At 35.8% G+C, this 16,217-nt stretch overlaps 2 protein-coding genes across 4 annotated transcripts in view; one reads left to right on the top strand and one right to left on the bottom strand.

Moving 5' to 3' along the window:
• Positions 1–7,059, top strand: part of cacna2d4b (calcium channel, voltage-dependent, alpha 2/delta subunit 4b) — a 39,143-nt gene extending 32,084 nt beyond the window's left edge. For 2 of the 3 annotated variants that reach the window (XM_048158464.1, XM_048158465.1), the window contains 9 exons: positions 1,216–1,286; positions 1,397–1,472; positions 1,561–1,613; positions 1,724–1,779; positions 2,037–2,057; positions 5,574–5,691; positions 5,783–5,898; positions 5,987–6,069; positions 6,252–7,059. In XM_048158464.1, the coding sequence (XP_048014421.1) occupies positions 1,216–1,286; positions 1,397–1,472; positions 1,561–1,613; positions 1,724–1,779; positions 2,037–2,057; positions 5,574–5,691; positions 5,783–5,898; positions 5,987–6,069; positions 6,252–6,344 (687 nt within the window). In that variant the 3' untranslated portion in view covers positions 6,345–7,059. The remainder of the gene's footprint in view (positions 1–1,215; positions 1,287–1,396; positions 1,473–1,560; positions 1,614–1,723; positions 1,780–2,036; positions 2,058–5,573; positions 5,692–5,782; positions 5,899–5,986; positions 6,070–6,251) is intronic. The other variant, XM_048158466.1, reaches the window with a different exon arrangement.
• Positions 7,060–10,353: 3,294 nt separating this feature from the next.
• On the bottom strand, positions 10,354–16,178 carry samm50 (SAMM50 sorting and assembly machinery component). Its single transcript, XM_048158467.1, has 15 exons — positions 16,005–16,178; positions 15,514–15,624; positions 15,320–15,421; positions 14,134–14,221; positions 13,942–14,048; positions 13,714–13,844; positions 13,117–13,204; positions 12,104–12,232; positions 11,947–12,018; positions 11,771–11,857; positions 11,416–11,486; positions 11,265–11,332; positions 11,039–11,185; positions 10,809–10,950; positions 10,354–10,681 (listed from the first exon to the last, which is right to left on the bottom strand). Exons 1-15 carry the CDS (start codon positions 16,023–16,025, stop codon positions 10,636–10,638), a joined length of 1,410 nt encoding a protein of 469 aa, XP_048014424.1. The 5' UTR covers positions 16,026–16,178; the 3' UTR covers positions 10,354–10,635.
• Positions 16,179–16,217: the final 39 nt, after the last annotated feature.

Below are 16,217 nucleotides of genomic sequence, written 5' to 3'. Positions count from 1 at the left end.
ATCGGTGCATAGTTAATGATGCCCCAAAAATAGGCAGTTAAAAAAATTTATTTAAAAAAATCTATGGGGTATTTTGAGCTGAAACTTCACAGACACATTCAGGGGACACCTTAGACTTATATTACATCTTGTAAAAACTGGTTCTAGGGCACCTTTTAAACAGTTCATGTGAGTTCAGTGGTTCTACCTTAATATTATAAAGCGGCGAGAATATTTTTTGTGCGCCTTTTCATTCTTTTTTATAGTGATGGACGATTTCAAAACACTGCTTCAGAGCTTTGCGAATCAAATCAGTGATTCGGAGCACCAAAGTCACATGATTTCAGCAGTTTAGCCGTTTTATTTTCATTTTTGGGTGAACTAACCCTTTAAATGTTAAAAAAATCTTTATTTTTCAAATATTTTACATTGTTGCAGCACCTGTCTACCAAGTCTGTCAGTAACGCTCTGTTTAGTTTCAGTCTCTAATATGAAGCCGCTCCTTCTGAAAAGCGCAATGTGCTCTGATTGGTCAGCTGGACCAGTGTGTTGTGATTGGTCAGCGTTTTTTTTGGAAATGTCAAACCCCTACCATAAGCGTGAGTTTCAACACAGTACTAACGCAACTCAACCAGGCCTTGCCTCTTTATTTTGCATATGCCTTAGGTGGGAATTATTTATACGAGGGAACATTGTGACATGTTTGTTCCCGGAAAAAAAAACATTGTTTAGTGCATTGTTAATATAAATTATATTTTAGTCAACAGTATATTTTATTTAAATCATTGTGGTTATTAAAGTCATCATTATTGTTGAATTAGTTATTCGATTAACACTGTTTCATACCATTTAAAACGTAAATGCTGTGTATTGCATATCCATGTCTATATGATGACAATAGGCTCATACCATGACCGCAGCCGTTTATAACAACACATGCACTGCAGCTATGTGAGCAGTAGCCAGGAGATTAATGCTTATGGAGTCTAATCCCAGATTGCCGTGGGGCAGACAGGGCAGTGTCAGGCATCTGTTTGCACATCTGGATCACTGCACATCAGTCTGTCTGTGAGCGTGTAGGTGTGTGTGTGTGTCTATTCATCATGGGATTCAGAAAGGGTTTGGTTCATACTGTGTCTTACTGTATATTAAACCCCAGACGGGACCATGAGTAATCCCTCACTCTATCTTGTAGTCTCTGTGTATGTTACTAATGTGATATTTCTTTTCACACAGGTTGGTAAATTCTTTGGGGAAATAGATGGATCTGTCATGGCCCAGTTACTAAAAACTGGCTTGTATAAAAGGTAACTGAACCCTTCAAATACCATTTTTTTTCTTATTCTAATTCCTTTAAAGTTTAATGGGACTTTCAAAATTTGAACATGAGGAAATGCTCTTCTATATTGTTCTATAGGGTGACTCTGTATGACTACCAGGCCATGTGTAAGAACACCCATCATCACGCTAGTGGAGCTCGACCTCTGCTCAGCGTATGTACATCTTAGCATCTATCAGAGAGAAACGTCTTTATAATGTAGTCTTTACTGTGCTGACACTACACCTCTGTTCACCTCACAGCCTTTCTATGGTCTGCTGGCGATAATAAAGTGGTTCTTCTCACATTTCGTGATGTAAGTGCTGTTTGAGGATGTGCCACTAGAAGGAACATGAGCTATTTTAATTCATTTGAAATGTAATTTGATTTGCCAGTAGAAATGTATTCTCATATCTAAACTTTCAGGTTTCTGTTGGAGTTCAACATCTGCGGACTTTGGCATAGCGACTATGTAGTGGATGGTAAGTTAAAAAGCTATGAAGGATGTGTGGGCAATTTAAGAAATCTAGACTGATCCCAATATACTGTCATGATGTGCTTGTAGTTCACAAACACTTCAAAAATCCTCAAACATATAAACATCATCTCCATCTCCATAATATTTTTGTATCATTTAATGTGTCATCTTATGTATTGTCTGTCTGTCTCATCTCTTCATTCACCGTTTCCATTGTTGTTCATCACTGTGCTGTAATTGTTTGTCATTGATGCTGTGCAGCTAAAGCTGGGTTTCATGCAAGTAAGTATCCATAAGCCCTGCTGAGTGTGTACATGAGCGCATGTCCTTCATCTAGTTTGAGCCTTTTTATAGCCAAGATTGGCTTACTGAAGGTCTCCATTAGAATGCCAACTTAGATCCTGAAATTGCAATTTGTAGTTAATGAAATGCCTCAGTCATCTGTAGTGCTTTTAGATTAGTATATTTCTATGGTTTTCTAGACAAAATATTAGTGTTGTCTGAAAGTTTAGAAGACCTTCATTTTTAATCAGAGAATATTAAACCATTGTACTAATAGCTAAAAAAAAAATCAAGCAATGTCTGTTTAATGGTCTAGACCAGAGGTTTTCCAACTTCTTAAAGGTGCCCTAGAACTTTTTTTTAAAAAAGATGTAATATAAGTCTAAGGTGTCCCCTGAATGTGTCTGTGAAGTTTCAGCTCAAAATACCCCAAATATCCCAAATATTTTTTTAATTCATTTTTTTAACTGCCTATTTTGGGGCATAATTAGAAATGAGCCGATTCAGGGTGTGTGGCCCTTTAAATCTCGTGCTCCACGCCCCAAGAGCTCGCGCTTGCCTTAAACAACATAAAAAAAGTTCAAACAGCTAATATAACCCTCAAAATGGATCTTTACAAAGTGTTCGTCATGCAGCATGTCTAATCGCGTAAGTACAGTGTTTATTTGAATGTTTACATTTGGTTATGAATGAGTTTGAGGCTGTGCTCTGTGGCTAACGGCTAATGCTACACTGTTGGAGAGATTTATAAAGAATGAAGTTGTGTTTATGAATTATACAGACTGCAAGTGTTTAAAAATGAAAATAGCGACGGCTCTTGTCTCCGTGAATACAGTAAGAAACGAAGGTAACTTTAACCACATTTAACAGTACATGAGCAACATGCTAACGAAACATTTAGAAAGACAATTTACAAATATCACTAAAAATATCATGTTATCATGAATCATGTCAGTTATTATTGCTCCATCTGCCATTTTTCACTATTGTTCTTGCTTGCTTACCTAGTCTGTTGATTCAGCTCTGCACAGATCCAGATGTTCTGCCCTTGTCTAATGCCTTTCATAATGTTGGGAACATGAGCTGGCATATGCAAATATTGGGGGCGTACATTTTAATGATCCCGACTGTTACGTAACAGTCGGTGTTATGTTGAGATTCGCCTGTTCTTCGGAGGTCTTTTAAACAAATGAGATTTATATAAGAAGGAGGAAACAATGGAGTTTGAGACTCACTGTATGTCATTCCCATGTACTGAACTCTTGTTATTCAACTATGCCGAGGTAAATTCAATTTTTGATTCTAGGGGACCTTTAATGCCAAGATCCCCCATACAGTCAAACCAAAATTTATTCAGACACCTTGAACATTTCATTCATTAATACAGTTTATTCACTATTTACAAAAGTTAAAAAAAAAAGGTAATAAAATATGACAAGATCTCAGAGTTAAAGTGTGTCAGAAAAAAAAATAATCTTAATTATGTCAGATAACACTTAAGCAAAACATGGTCATGTCTGATTCTACCTGTTGAAGTTTGGGTTCCTTGCCGCTGTCGCCTTTGGCTTGCTTAGTTGGGGACACTTGATATTCAACAATGTTTTTGATCTGCCTGCATTGACACCATTGTATGCAAACTGATCTGAGCTGGATGATGACATCACTGTTTTCTCCAGTGCTGATATATAAATTAACTAAACTAATAACTATTGATTTTTACATCGGAATGAATCAATACTGAATTTATTTAAGCTGGTCAATAACACCATTTTCTTCTGGAGCTGCTGTGCAGCCAAAATTATTTACTGGTTATCACTGTAAAGCTGCTTTGACACAATCTGCATTGTAAAAAGCGCTATATCTTGACTTGACAAAGTGTCTGAATAAATTTTGGTTCCAAATTTTTATCAGTTTTACTGGTAGTCCACTGTATGAAGAATTTTTGGGTATAATATTTCACAGTTTACTTTATTTCCTCACTTACATAAATGAACTATAGTGTCCTGCACCCACTAGTAAAAATATATTAAAAATGTCTGAATAATTTTTGGTTTGACTGTATATAATCTAAATATAAAGGCAGCCAAATATATTATGCACACAATACTTAGGTTATAAAAAACATTTAAAAAACATATAATATTTAAAATGATATATATATTATAAAGACCAGTCTTTATAAAGTGTAAAAATATAGTAATTTTTATATTGTGTTAACATATTTCATTGAAATAATATATATATATATATATATAAAGGGCTGTTCAACGATAATCGTGGTTATCGTGTACAAAATAAGAGTCTGTGTTTACATAATACATGTGTGTTTGTTTTGTGTATAATTATTATGTATATATAAACACACACACATACATGTATATATTTAAGAAAAATATCTTATATTTCTATAAAAAATATTGACATTTATATATAATTTAAATATATAAAAATATAAATATATATATTTATACATACATGCATATATTTCTTAAATATATACATGTATGTGTGTGTGTTTATATATACATAATAATTATACACAAAACAAACACGTATTAAGTAAACAGACTTTTATTTTGTACACGATAACCACACGATTATCGTTGATATATATATATATTAAAAGTCCTCACAGTTTGTTTGTTTTTGTTTATTTAATTTATATAATACAAATGTAAATTCATGTCCGTTACTCTTAATGTTGTCACATTTTCCTCGTTAAATGAACATTACATCAAAAAAAGAGAAGAAACCAAATACAGTTCTATTTTGTATTTTTACATTAACAATGTAATTAATGTTCTATTTATTAAAACCAAGCCAATCTCATCAAGTTAGTGTTTTAAGCATTTTTACATTAATTCCAAAATAATAACTAAAATCAGTAATAAGTAAAAAAATATATTTTATTTTATTTGTTTATTGATGTTCAGCTGTTCTTTTTAATAGTCAACATTTTTAGGATCATCCGTCATTCTCGGTAAATACCGTCACAGACACGAAGATGTATCTTTAAATTCACCAAGCTCGTCGCTCACTAAACCCCCCGCAGTCATCATGTTTTCAGGCCATTTCAAGTTTGATTTTGACGTGACATAAAGCGGTGATATTTAAGTGGGTGAGCTGTTTACTTACTTTTAATAAGTCTTCCCACTGACGCCATCATTTTGTTCATTCAGACTGACGCATGGAACGCGCACATAAACAAGAGGCGGGATTTATCGCGCAAACCTATCATATCCAATCATAACCAAATCAAATCCAATCATAGCATGATGGAGGCACTGCCTCTTCTCACGTCACTTTCCCCCATTCATTCTCAACTACCCCCACACTTTAGGGGGTCTATTGATTCTCTACGAGCTCAAGGGAGGCACTGCCTCCCTTGCCTCCTCGGAGGAAATGCCACTGATATATATATTATATTTAAAAATCCAGTTTAAAAACCTCTGGTCTACACACAGACTTTATGAAGTACTTATCTGTCAATAACAATGAAAATCTTGTCTTCTCCAGCACACAAACAGAAGAAGGTGGAACTAATGCAGCCTTGTAACACAGAGTATCCCAGTTTCATGTATGACACATCCATCAGAGAGACCAACAGCATCATCAAATGTGGCCGCTGTCAGAAGTAAGTCCATCTGTCAGATTGTCCTCAGGTTTGGTAGGTTTGTACCAGTAACAATTTGTCAATTCCTCTCTGTTTTTCTGTTATGTTTCAGGATGTTTGTCCTACAGCAGGTTCCTAACAGTAACCTGGTCATGCTGGTGGTCCAGGCTGACTGCGACTGCTCCCGACAGTACGCTCCAATCACACTCATGCCCAAAGAAGTCAAATATATCCTTCCATGATGATTATCTTGTCTTTGAAATGTTGTTTTGGTTAAACTTTATTTGAAACTGAAGTCTTCTTAACTTCTTTGAACATAATGCCACAGTTAAGTGCAACAGGATGAAATCTCAGAAGATTCGCAGACGACCCGAGTCTTGTCACGCATACCATCCTCATGTAAGCCACCATATTTACAGTTCATGAACGAGTCATATATATATATATATATATATATATATATATATATATAAAGATATAAATATAAGAAGATATTTGGCAAATAAAGAATTTACAGACAGTTGTATTAATACGTATTCCCCAAGTACAAATTACTATTTTGTTGTATTGTATTCTTACAGGAAAATGCCAAGGACTGTGGTGGAGCATGCAGTATAGCAGTATCTCTCACACTGTACTTTATATGTCTGGCTATATCATTGGCCCTTCAATGAATAATAAAACATCTATCTATCACCGCTATCCTACAGTGGACCCAAGACACACCAAACAGGACATTTTTCTGTGGATCTCTAGCATGAGGAATTCAACCAAAAACAGCTTTATACTACATAGAATTTATTACAGTTTAAATGGATAGTTCACCCAAAAATGAAAGCCATACCACTTTGGAACTACATGAAGAAGACTAAATGATGAACCATCTCTTTAACTTGCTTCATACACAGCAGTTCTGCCCCCTACTGGACTCATTATGACACTGCACAGATGATATTTTTCTCAGTGGGAGCGACAGCGAGAGATATAATCTTAGATTGTCTCGTGTGACTTGATGTTATACATCAGATCTGCTATTCTCTTAATTTTTTTATAATATGTTTAGGAATACGATGAATGTTTTAAAGCAAATAGAGCAGTGGCAGCTAAACTGCTGTTAATTTTCATGATGGTTGCTACTTAATGTTTTTCATTGAGCCACATTTTCTGAAACTAATGAAAAAGCATTTCATATGTTGTGTAAGATGGATACAGTTGAATAATTTTTTAAAACAGAATTATATATGTGTGTATTTTAGTAACTATATGCTTACTGATACAATACCAATAGTTTTTAAATATGGCTTGACAATGGTTGAAAAATGTTTTACGAGAGTAAGTACTTACTTGGTGTTTGTGTGATTAAAAAGTACAGTGTAAATAATTTCTGAATTTCTGTACAAGTGTGAATAATTTCTGAACTTACATATTTATGAATTGTTTAACTTAATTGTGTGTTTTTATACACAAATGCTCTCACTTACAGTTTGAATGTCTGCTGAGGAAAGAGATATCTTTATCCTTTTAACATCAGGCTGTCATCACTCCCATGACAGCGCTAGTCAATGCATTTGTCAGTTGCGTCTCCTAAGATGTTGTTTAAAGTCAAAAACAACGTAATTGTTTCTTTGTTTCAGTCCATTTCAATATAAAAGTCTTTGCGACTGACTGACTCACTCATAAAGACTATCTAATGGCGCATTAATGTAACTTTCACTGAAGTCAAAATCACTAACGGACTCTTTCTCTACCAAAAATACGGCATGTTATTTATATAATATATTATTTATTTAACAATAAACAGTATAACTAAAATAGGAAATAAACACAAGCAAACAGTTCGGTCAAAAGTACAAAAGCAGCACTCTAGTTTAATTTCAGTGTAAATATAAAGTTATGAAACTTAATATAGCCCTTAAAGGCAGGGTAGGCAAAAAAATGTATAAAAAACTTTTTTTCAAAATTTGTTTAAACTTTATTTATATATCAATACATAATTAAAATGTAAGTACTCTGAAAAAGAAAGTATAAAAATCGAGTGTCTGTAGACCTCTCACGACTGTTTTAAAGACAGCTCATTATTTCCATTCACTCCACCCCTCCCTTCTGGGCTCCTTCCAAAGCCACGCCCCCAAAACGCATGAACGTGTGACTCCGACCACTGAGCTGGAAGACGCATTATTTACCTGAGACGAGCGGAGAGGAAGGAGCACAGTGCATGTAGTGACATCATGTCAGAATCACATGTAATAAAAATAACTTTAAAATTATGAAGATAAACAAACAAGATGTATTTTAGTACTCACTATCAAGCTAGCATATTGATATTGGTAAAGTTTAAAATATATATTTTTTGATTCGCTAACGAGCTAGTTATCTATAAGGCAAAGCTAAAAACAGGTTGCATGATACACGTTTTTCCATTACCATCATTTACACTGTGATGAAGATGAATTTCGTGTAAGATTCATAACATATACGTTGTTCTACAGATCAACAGAGTAACATACACTCAAATATCAACTCACAACTGCATTGCAGACACAAAATAATAACACACACATACAACAAAGTGTGTACGACACACACAGATACAAGATAAAGACATCAGTAAACATAGGTAGAGAATATAAAACAAAACAAAGGCGAAAAAAACGTGCAGGTAAACTTGCAGGTGAACATGGTAAAAGACTTAGACAGAGGGTAAAATTATGCACAATTCAACACTATAGCTATCATTATTTATCGTCTCTACTACGGCTCGCTAAGTAATGTTATGTTAGCTATATACGCAGCTACGTGTGCTAATGACACATGCTTCATGAAAAAATAAACAAAAAAATATGTATGATCAAAATACAAAAAGAAAGATTTACCTGTCCAGCAGAAATAAAGCCATCAAGGAGTCACTTTTCAGCCCCTTGAGTTCCCTCAGTTCTCGCCATCGCTGGAAAGCCACGCCGATATTAACTCGCGTTTTATTTCTTTGTTTATCCAAAGACTTTTTGTTCATTGCCTTTTCTTGTACTGTTACTGTCTTCCTTTTTTTGCCTGGTTTGCCTTCACTAACTGCATAGGCCGATACTGTGAATTTAGCTTGCTGTTTCTCTGCCATTGTTTTGGTATTCCTAGGATCCGTGCCTCTTGGATTCCCCAAATCAAACGTGCGCGCGCAAGTGGGCAGGTCATGTGTGGCAAAAGGGTGGTTGCCATGGTTGCGAGAGAGTGACAGCCGCCTAAGCCAATCCTATGTTTCGTCCCGGATGGAAATAATGAGCTGTGTTTAATACAGATTAAACGGTCTAGAGTCACTCGATTTTTATACTCTTTTTACCAGAGTTCTTACATTTTAATTATGCATGTATATATATAGAAAGTTTAAACAAATTTGGAACAAAATTTCTTACCTACCCTGCCTTTAAGCCAAATCTGTTAGCTTTGGAACAACAAGTAATAGATTAATAAAACCAAAGATTGCCTGTTTGATATACCCAAAACGAATTATAGCTCATGTTTAAAAACTATCTACTTAAGAGCCAGCAGCAAATTCCCGAAGGACTGGCCGAGATGAAGCTGTTCTCTGTGGGAACATGCGCGCTGAATGGCTGCTGACGGCCTGGAGCTCACATCTCCAAACAAATTTTCAAATAGGCGCTGTTTACATATGTTTGAGGTCTAAACAATTATATTCTCACCTAAAAGACTCTTAAAACTACTTTCCGTTACAAAATAACAGTAGTATCTATAAAAATATGGTGGTTTTGCTCATCCGCCATGACACTCGCTGTGAGAATGCTAACAGCGGAGTGATTCAAATGGTGAAACGGTTACCGTGCGATACACACATAGTTAAAAGGTTAGTTCACCCAAAAATGAAAATAATGTAATTAATTACTCACCCTCACGGCATTCCACACCCGTAAGACCTTCATTCATCTTCAGAACACAAATTAAGATATTTTTGTTGAAATCCGATGGCTCAGTGAGGCCTGCATTGACAGCAATGACACTTCCTCTCTCAAGATCCATTAATGTACTAAAAACATATTTAAATCAGTTCATGTGAGTACAGTGGCTCAATATTAATATTATAAAGCGACAAGAATAATTTTGGTGCACCAAAAAAAACAAAATAACAACTTATATAGTGATGGCCAATTTCAAAACACTGCTTCAGGAAGCTTCGGAGCATAAATGAATCAGTGTATCGAATCATGATTCGGATCGCGTGTCAAACCTCCAAACTGCTGAAATCACGTGACTTTGGCGCTCCGAACCGCTGATTCGACACAAAAGATTCATAACGCTCCAAATCTTCCTGAAGCAGTGAATTTGAATTCGGCCATCACTATATAAGTCGTTATTTTGTTTTTTTGGCGCTTCAAAAATATTCTCGTCACTTTATAATATTAATATTGAGCCACTGTACTCACATGAACTGATTTAAATATGTTTTTAGTACCTTTATGGATCTTGAGAGAGGAAACGTCATTGCTGGCTATGCAGGCCTCACTGATCCATCGGATTTCATCAAAAATATATTAATTTGTGTTCCAAAGATGAACGAAGGTCTTACGGATGTGGAACAACATGAGGGTGAGTAATAAATGACATTATTTTCATTTTTGGGTGAACTAACCCTTTAATATATAACAGAACAAATGAATAACACACATGAAACCACAATAAAGGCCAGAAATATTATTTATTGAACACTGACTGTTCTGACAAATAAATATGACAATAAGAGCACTGATGTCCAAAGTATTCCCCACTGAAGTGCCAATAACTTTAAAAAGGGTGACTTGATTAATAACAAATGTTTTGTTTTTGGTTTTAAACCATTTTACTTTTTTTGCCAACACTGAACAAAATGAATTTGCAGCTTGAAGTGGAATCATGAATAGAGTGACAAAGAGTACAAAGTGACAGAAAGCCTCCTTCCCCCCCCCCACGGGAATCGGGGAATCACAGGAACCGGATTCCAGCCCCAAACTGCACTCCATCACATATCCTGAGATACAAAACACATCAGTACATTATATCATAAATTCATAATAAGAGAAGAGAAATGCTAGTACATTAAAAGTGCATCACTTGTGTATTAGTGATTAACTGATTGAGTGTCTGTGATTGTCTACCTGTCTCCACTCTGGACGCCCATGGGAATGCAATAGTTGAGCTCCAGACGAGCAATGTTCCCCAGACGCAACACAATGCCCGCTCCATAAGACCAGCGGATACACTCGGCCAGTTTGCTCAGGTGTGCCCTCGGCCCTTCCCCTAGTGGAGCAACAAATGTAAGTAAAAACAGCATGTTTAATAAAACAAAAGGAGAAAAATTTGCCCTTCACAGCATTATATATCTTACCATAGTTGAGGTTACACAGGTTTCCGGCATTGAGGAAGAAATGTGTCCTGAAAAGGTCTCCGAAGCCGCCTCGGCCTGGCCTGAATGGAAGAGGGGTGTACAGATGAAGCCCCCCAGCCCAATACGCCTCCCCACCGAGGTAATCGCCTGTCACCAAAGTGAGAAAACAAACATTAGTCATGAATGTATAGAGATATTGAGCTTTGTCAGGGTCAGAGTGATTTACCTTCACTCTGAGGGCCGATGCTATACATGCTGAAGCCCCTCACACTGGTCGGACCACCCAAATAGAACCTAAATACACATTTAAAACAAAGCCACCATTACTTTGAGAGTTCGTGGGTCATTTTCACCAATGACAGAGGGAATTTGCTAACCTGTCTGCGATGCAGGATGGTTTGTCTCCAAGGGGCAGCAACATACCACCCCACAGAGAGGTAGAGAGCACCTATAAGAGACGAAAAGTCAGAAAACGGAGCCTTCTGAAAATGTCTAAAACAAATAATAAACCAGCGTTGTTACTGTTAACTAAAACTAAAAACATTTATGTTAATTACTAAATTAAAACGACTAAATTATTTATATTTTCCACTTTTATTTTAGTCAATTTGTTGTGTTTTTATCATTTTATTTTAGTAAATATTACTACAGTACATACCACATACTATAGTATAATAATGATGATGATACTAAAATAACACTGCAACAAACATAAGCAAAGTTTTTCCTCACCGAGTCCCAAAAAAGAGTCTTGTTGAGCTGAATTTCAAAGTCTTCCTTCAGGAAACTGACATCTCCTCCAGTGTAACCTGCCAGTTCCTGACAGACCGTAAAAAGTAAGTAAATAATGAGAGTAGTTTCATTTTTGGATGAACTATTCCTATCATTTATAAGGATAACAAACAAACCTGGTTGATCTTCAGTAAGGCACCTCTTCTTGGAAGGATAGTAGAATTGCGTGTGTCGATGACCATTGCGTGCTGTGAGGAAAACATCACATTCAAAATCAAATATGATATATCAACGAGTGTAATAGCAAAGCCGAGATTTACAGCAGACACATACGGAAAGTGAGGACTTTAGGGAATGGCCACTCTCCTCCCTGACGGTGAAGGAGGCCGTACGGGCCAAACAACCCAGCTCTCTCCACACACCCTCCCACTTCAAAGTGTGATTTGTCCTCCAGATGGGGAACTGGGGATCATAGATCAAACAATGGACAAATAAATAATAAACTTTTTAAATCTACATAAAATAATATCAGCCTTAATATAAATAAATGTCTTAAAGGGTTAGTTTACAAAAAAATGAAAATTCTGTCATTAATTACTCACCCTGCAAGACCTTCATTCATCTTTGGAACACAAATTAAGATATTTTTTGATGAAATCCAATTTAAAACAGTTCATGTGACTACAGTGGTTCAGCCTTAATGTTATGAAGCAACAAGAATACTTTTTGTGTGCCAAAAACCCCCCTGAAATAACGACTTTATTCAACAATATCTAGTGATGGGTGATTTCAAAACATTGCTTCATGAAGCTTTACGAATCTTTTGTTTCGAATCAGTGGTTCAGAGCGTGTATCAAACTGCCAAAGTCACGTGATTTCAGTAAACGAGGCTTCGTTACGTGACAAGTGTTTGAAATTTCAATGGTTCACCACTGGGGGGCGTGACTTTGGCAGTTGTGAAGCTTCATGAAGCAGTGTTTTGAAATCGCCCATCACTAGATATTGTTGAACAAAGTCATTATTTTGGGGTTTTTTTGGCACACAAAAAGTATTCTCGTCGCTTCATAACATTAAGGTTGAACCACTGTAGTCACATGAACTGTTTTAAATATGTCTTTAGTAGCAGTAGTAGTTTCTGGGCGTTTGGTAATGGAGGCCTCACTGAGCCATCGGATTTTATCAAAAATATCTTAATTTTTGTTCCGAAGATGAACGAAGGTCTTACGGTGTGGAACGACATGAGGGTGAATAATAAATGACAGAATTTTCATTTTTGGGTGAACTAACCCTTAAATATAAAATAAATGCCTTAATGAATCAAAATGAATCAAAATGAAATCCCTTACACTGAACTCTGTGGAGACCCCTCGGTCCGTTTCTCTGAGTGAGCTCCATGGGAACTGCCCCGTGACTTTATACAAGTTAACGGAGAAGCTGAAAAGAAAGAGAAAGAAATGGGCTTGACCAAGTCTGTTGTGAGTGGTCTACCATTTACAGCGCTTGTCAGAAACAAAACACACATTACCATATCTGAATTATCGTATCAATATTAGCGTGAGTCCTCATCTTTCTTTATAGTGCATGCAAAGAGGATTTGCTTTTGCAGTGCATAAAACAGAAACTTTTTGACATGTTAACAGCACAAAACAAACTCTTCCAGGCCTCGGCTACAACTACAGTGTTTGAGGGCAAGTCAAAGTAGACATTGTGCTGTCGCAAAGAGCCAATGAAGACCATAGACTGACATTATGCAAATTTGTTACAAACCCACATAGGTTTGTGCAAGAAGTAAGACTGGAATAACTGATGACTCTAAATTACGCACTACATGAAAGGTAATATGTGAAAAAACTTAATAGGGGAAATTTAATGACTAACTTGGGTAACATGACATTTCTAACAAAATTAAATGTAATTGTTCACTACAAAGCCAAGAAACATACTTCCGCTCAAAGTGTCCAGGCTGGGGCTTGAAGAATGACAGGCCATATGAGGTTTCCTTAGTCCCATAAGAGAACTGAAAGGTCAGCTTCTCTGCACGGCCAAAAACATTAGGCAACTTCAGACCCAGCACCTGAGATGAGAACCAGAACAACATTTTTGTAAATAATCTCAGTTTTTCATTGTAGACACACAGCCAGCAGTAATAATGCAGTTCGTCAGTAGCTCACCATGCTTCCCTCGTTGTTCCCGACCATGGTGTTGTAACTTCCCGTCATTCTTCTCAGCTCCTTGACCTCAAATGTCACATCAAGTCCATTAGGCAGAGCATCAGTACCTAATTTTTTAAGAGAAATTCAGACTTTAAAGAATCATTCTGATTATTGGTTATTTGCTACTGATTGTTTGCATAATTGTTGTACCTTCAGCAGTGTCAATGACAACTTCCACATGTCTGAATATCCCCAGACGCAAAAGTCTCTGTCTGGCCTCATGGGACTTCTTCATTACCTAACAAATTTGTAAATATAAACCCAATTTTAAATATAATTTAAATATAGTTCAATCATAAATGTATATAATATAAATAAAGTATCTATATAAAGTGAATGCAAACTAGACATGTGCCGATATTCGGTAATGCGATATATCACAATAATGAATATGCACGATTTTTTTTTAATTTATGCATAAATCATTTATTACCAATTATTAAAATTTTTATATTAACTCAGATGTAACGTGCATGAGAAGCAAATGGAGGAACGAGTGAAGGAGATGCGCTGAATGAAAGTGCACGTTCACTCTCTGACAGCAGAGGGCGCTAATGGAACAGCAGAAATGCAGCGGTTACCCCGGAAACCCAGCAAACAAAGTAACTGGGCTGGTGAAGTTTTTAAAATGCTTCAAACTGCCATTCAGTTTTTTGTAATCTCAATGTTGTTCATCACAGCACCAGATACTTAATACTTAAAGACATAATAGGCTATTTATTTTCAAATTTAAAATTTTTTATATTACAACATGACCTAATGATTAGAAATGTTCTGATTATTTGTTATTGTTCAGTAAAACTTTGAGACATACGGCTTCATTAGTTAACATGTTAATTCATTATTACCAAACTGACAATGAAAAATACTTATAAAGCATTAATTATTCTTAGTTAATGTTAATTTCTTAGTTACTGTTTAATAACATTACTAAAATCAAAAGAACTCATATAATGGACCGGAGATAAAACTAACAATGATCAGTTGTATTTCTTAACTAACATTAACTAAAAATAATACTTTCTGTAAAAAATGTAGCTATTGCTCAATCTTAGTTAATGCATTAAATAATGAGACCTTATTGTAAAGTGTTACCTGTTGTTCTTTATAGCCTAATTCTTTTGCACTTATATCTGTTTGAAAATGTTATATATTTTTTTTGTGTATTGTATTATTGTATTTAAACATTCAGAGTTCTTTTTATTACAAAAATACTATACTATGACAACACTTTTTTTTGCAACTAAATTCAATATCGTGATAAAAGCTTCAGCAATTAATCGCAACATGAAAATTTGATACCGTCACATGCCTAATGCAAACCTAGAATACTCACATCAATCAAGTTTTTGGCACGGAAAACATCAGCAATCTCATACGTTAAAAGGTCTTCCTTTGTTCTTCCGAGACCATCAATGTGTACATGTTGTACAACAACCTAAACAATTGAAAAATACATATGAAAACACCAATATGCCTGATTTGAAACTACATTTATGAACGTACAAGCATTGGATATACCAATCTTACATCTTTATTTTCAAGAACTTCCTGTTTCTCTTCATGCTCTGGTTCCCCCAGGTCCATGTCATCTGCTTGAACCCCCAGTTCAGGTCCTTGCATAGGAAGGGGTTCCAGACTCTGGGTCAATAAATATGCAGTGAGTTATTAGTATGCTATTATATTAAGCATACTAAAATAATCTGATTTCTGTAGTAAATTATCTTAGGATCACAGACAAAACGTAAAACAGCAATAGATGTACTATAGAATTATGCATATATAAAGGCAATGAGGTAAATATTGTATGACAGCTATAGTTTGTCAATGTCAATTGCTACATACGTCTGTGTAAAGTGAGAGTGATCGTTTAGATGTGCAAAACTGATTTATTATCTTACTGACAATTAATCTGGATCTATGTGTAGTACAAAACGTCATCCTGAACTCGGCCTGTCATTCAAAGACTGTTCAGAGGTCATTGCTTTAGCTTTCCGACAACTTTGAAAAAATGCGCTTACCCTGGCATGCACGGTCCCCATGTTTAAAAGTCTGTTTACATTCAAACGTCCCCAATATGACAGTAAACACAGTTCAAGCTAAAACAGGACGATCCGCGGTCTGACTCTGGCACACTACAATAATCTCCCGGCGGCCGCCATGACACTTGGAAACCACGCCCATTGGGAATGATGATTGGCTGAGGAGGACAGAACAACAACGTCATGTTCGTC

This window comes from Megalobrama amblycephala, linkage group LG15 (assembly GCF_018812025.1).
Source record: "Megalobrama amblycephala isolate DHTTF-2021 linkage group LG15, ASM1881202v1, whole genome shotgun sequence".
NCBI lineage: Eukaryota > Metazoa > Chordata > Actinopteri > Cypriniformes > Xenocyprididae > Megalobrama > Megalobrama amblycephala.
This window is presented reverse-complemented; position numbering and strand designations above follow the sequence as displayed.

Bases quoted from the DNA above. Each gene is read 5' to 3' on its own strand.
- samm50 (XM_048158467.1), bottom strand. From the start codon at position 16,025: ATGGGGACCGTGCATGCCAGG. The intron at 15,625-16,004 runs GTAAGCGCATTT...TTATTGACCCAG, and splicing joins TGGGGACCGTGCATGCCAGG to AGTCTGGAACCCCTTCCTAT. The intron at 12,019-12,103 runs GTATGTGTCTGC...TTTTCCTCACAG, and splicing joins CCCTAAAGTCCTCACTTTCC to CACGCAATGGTCATCGACAC.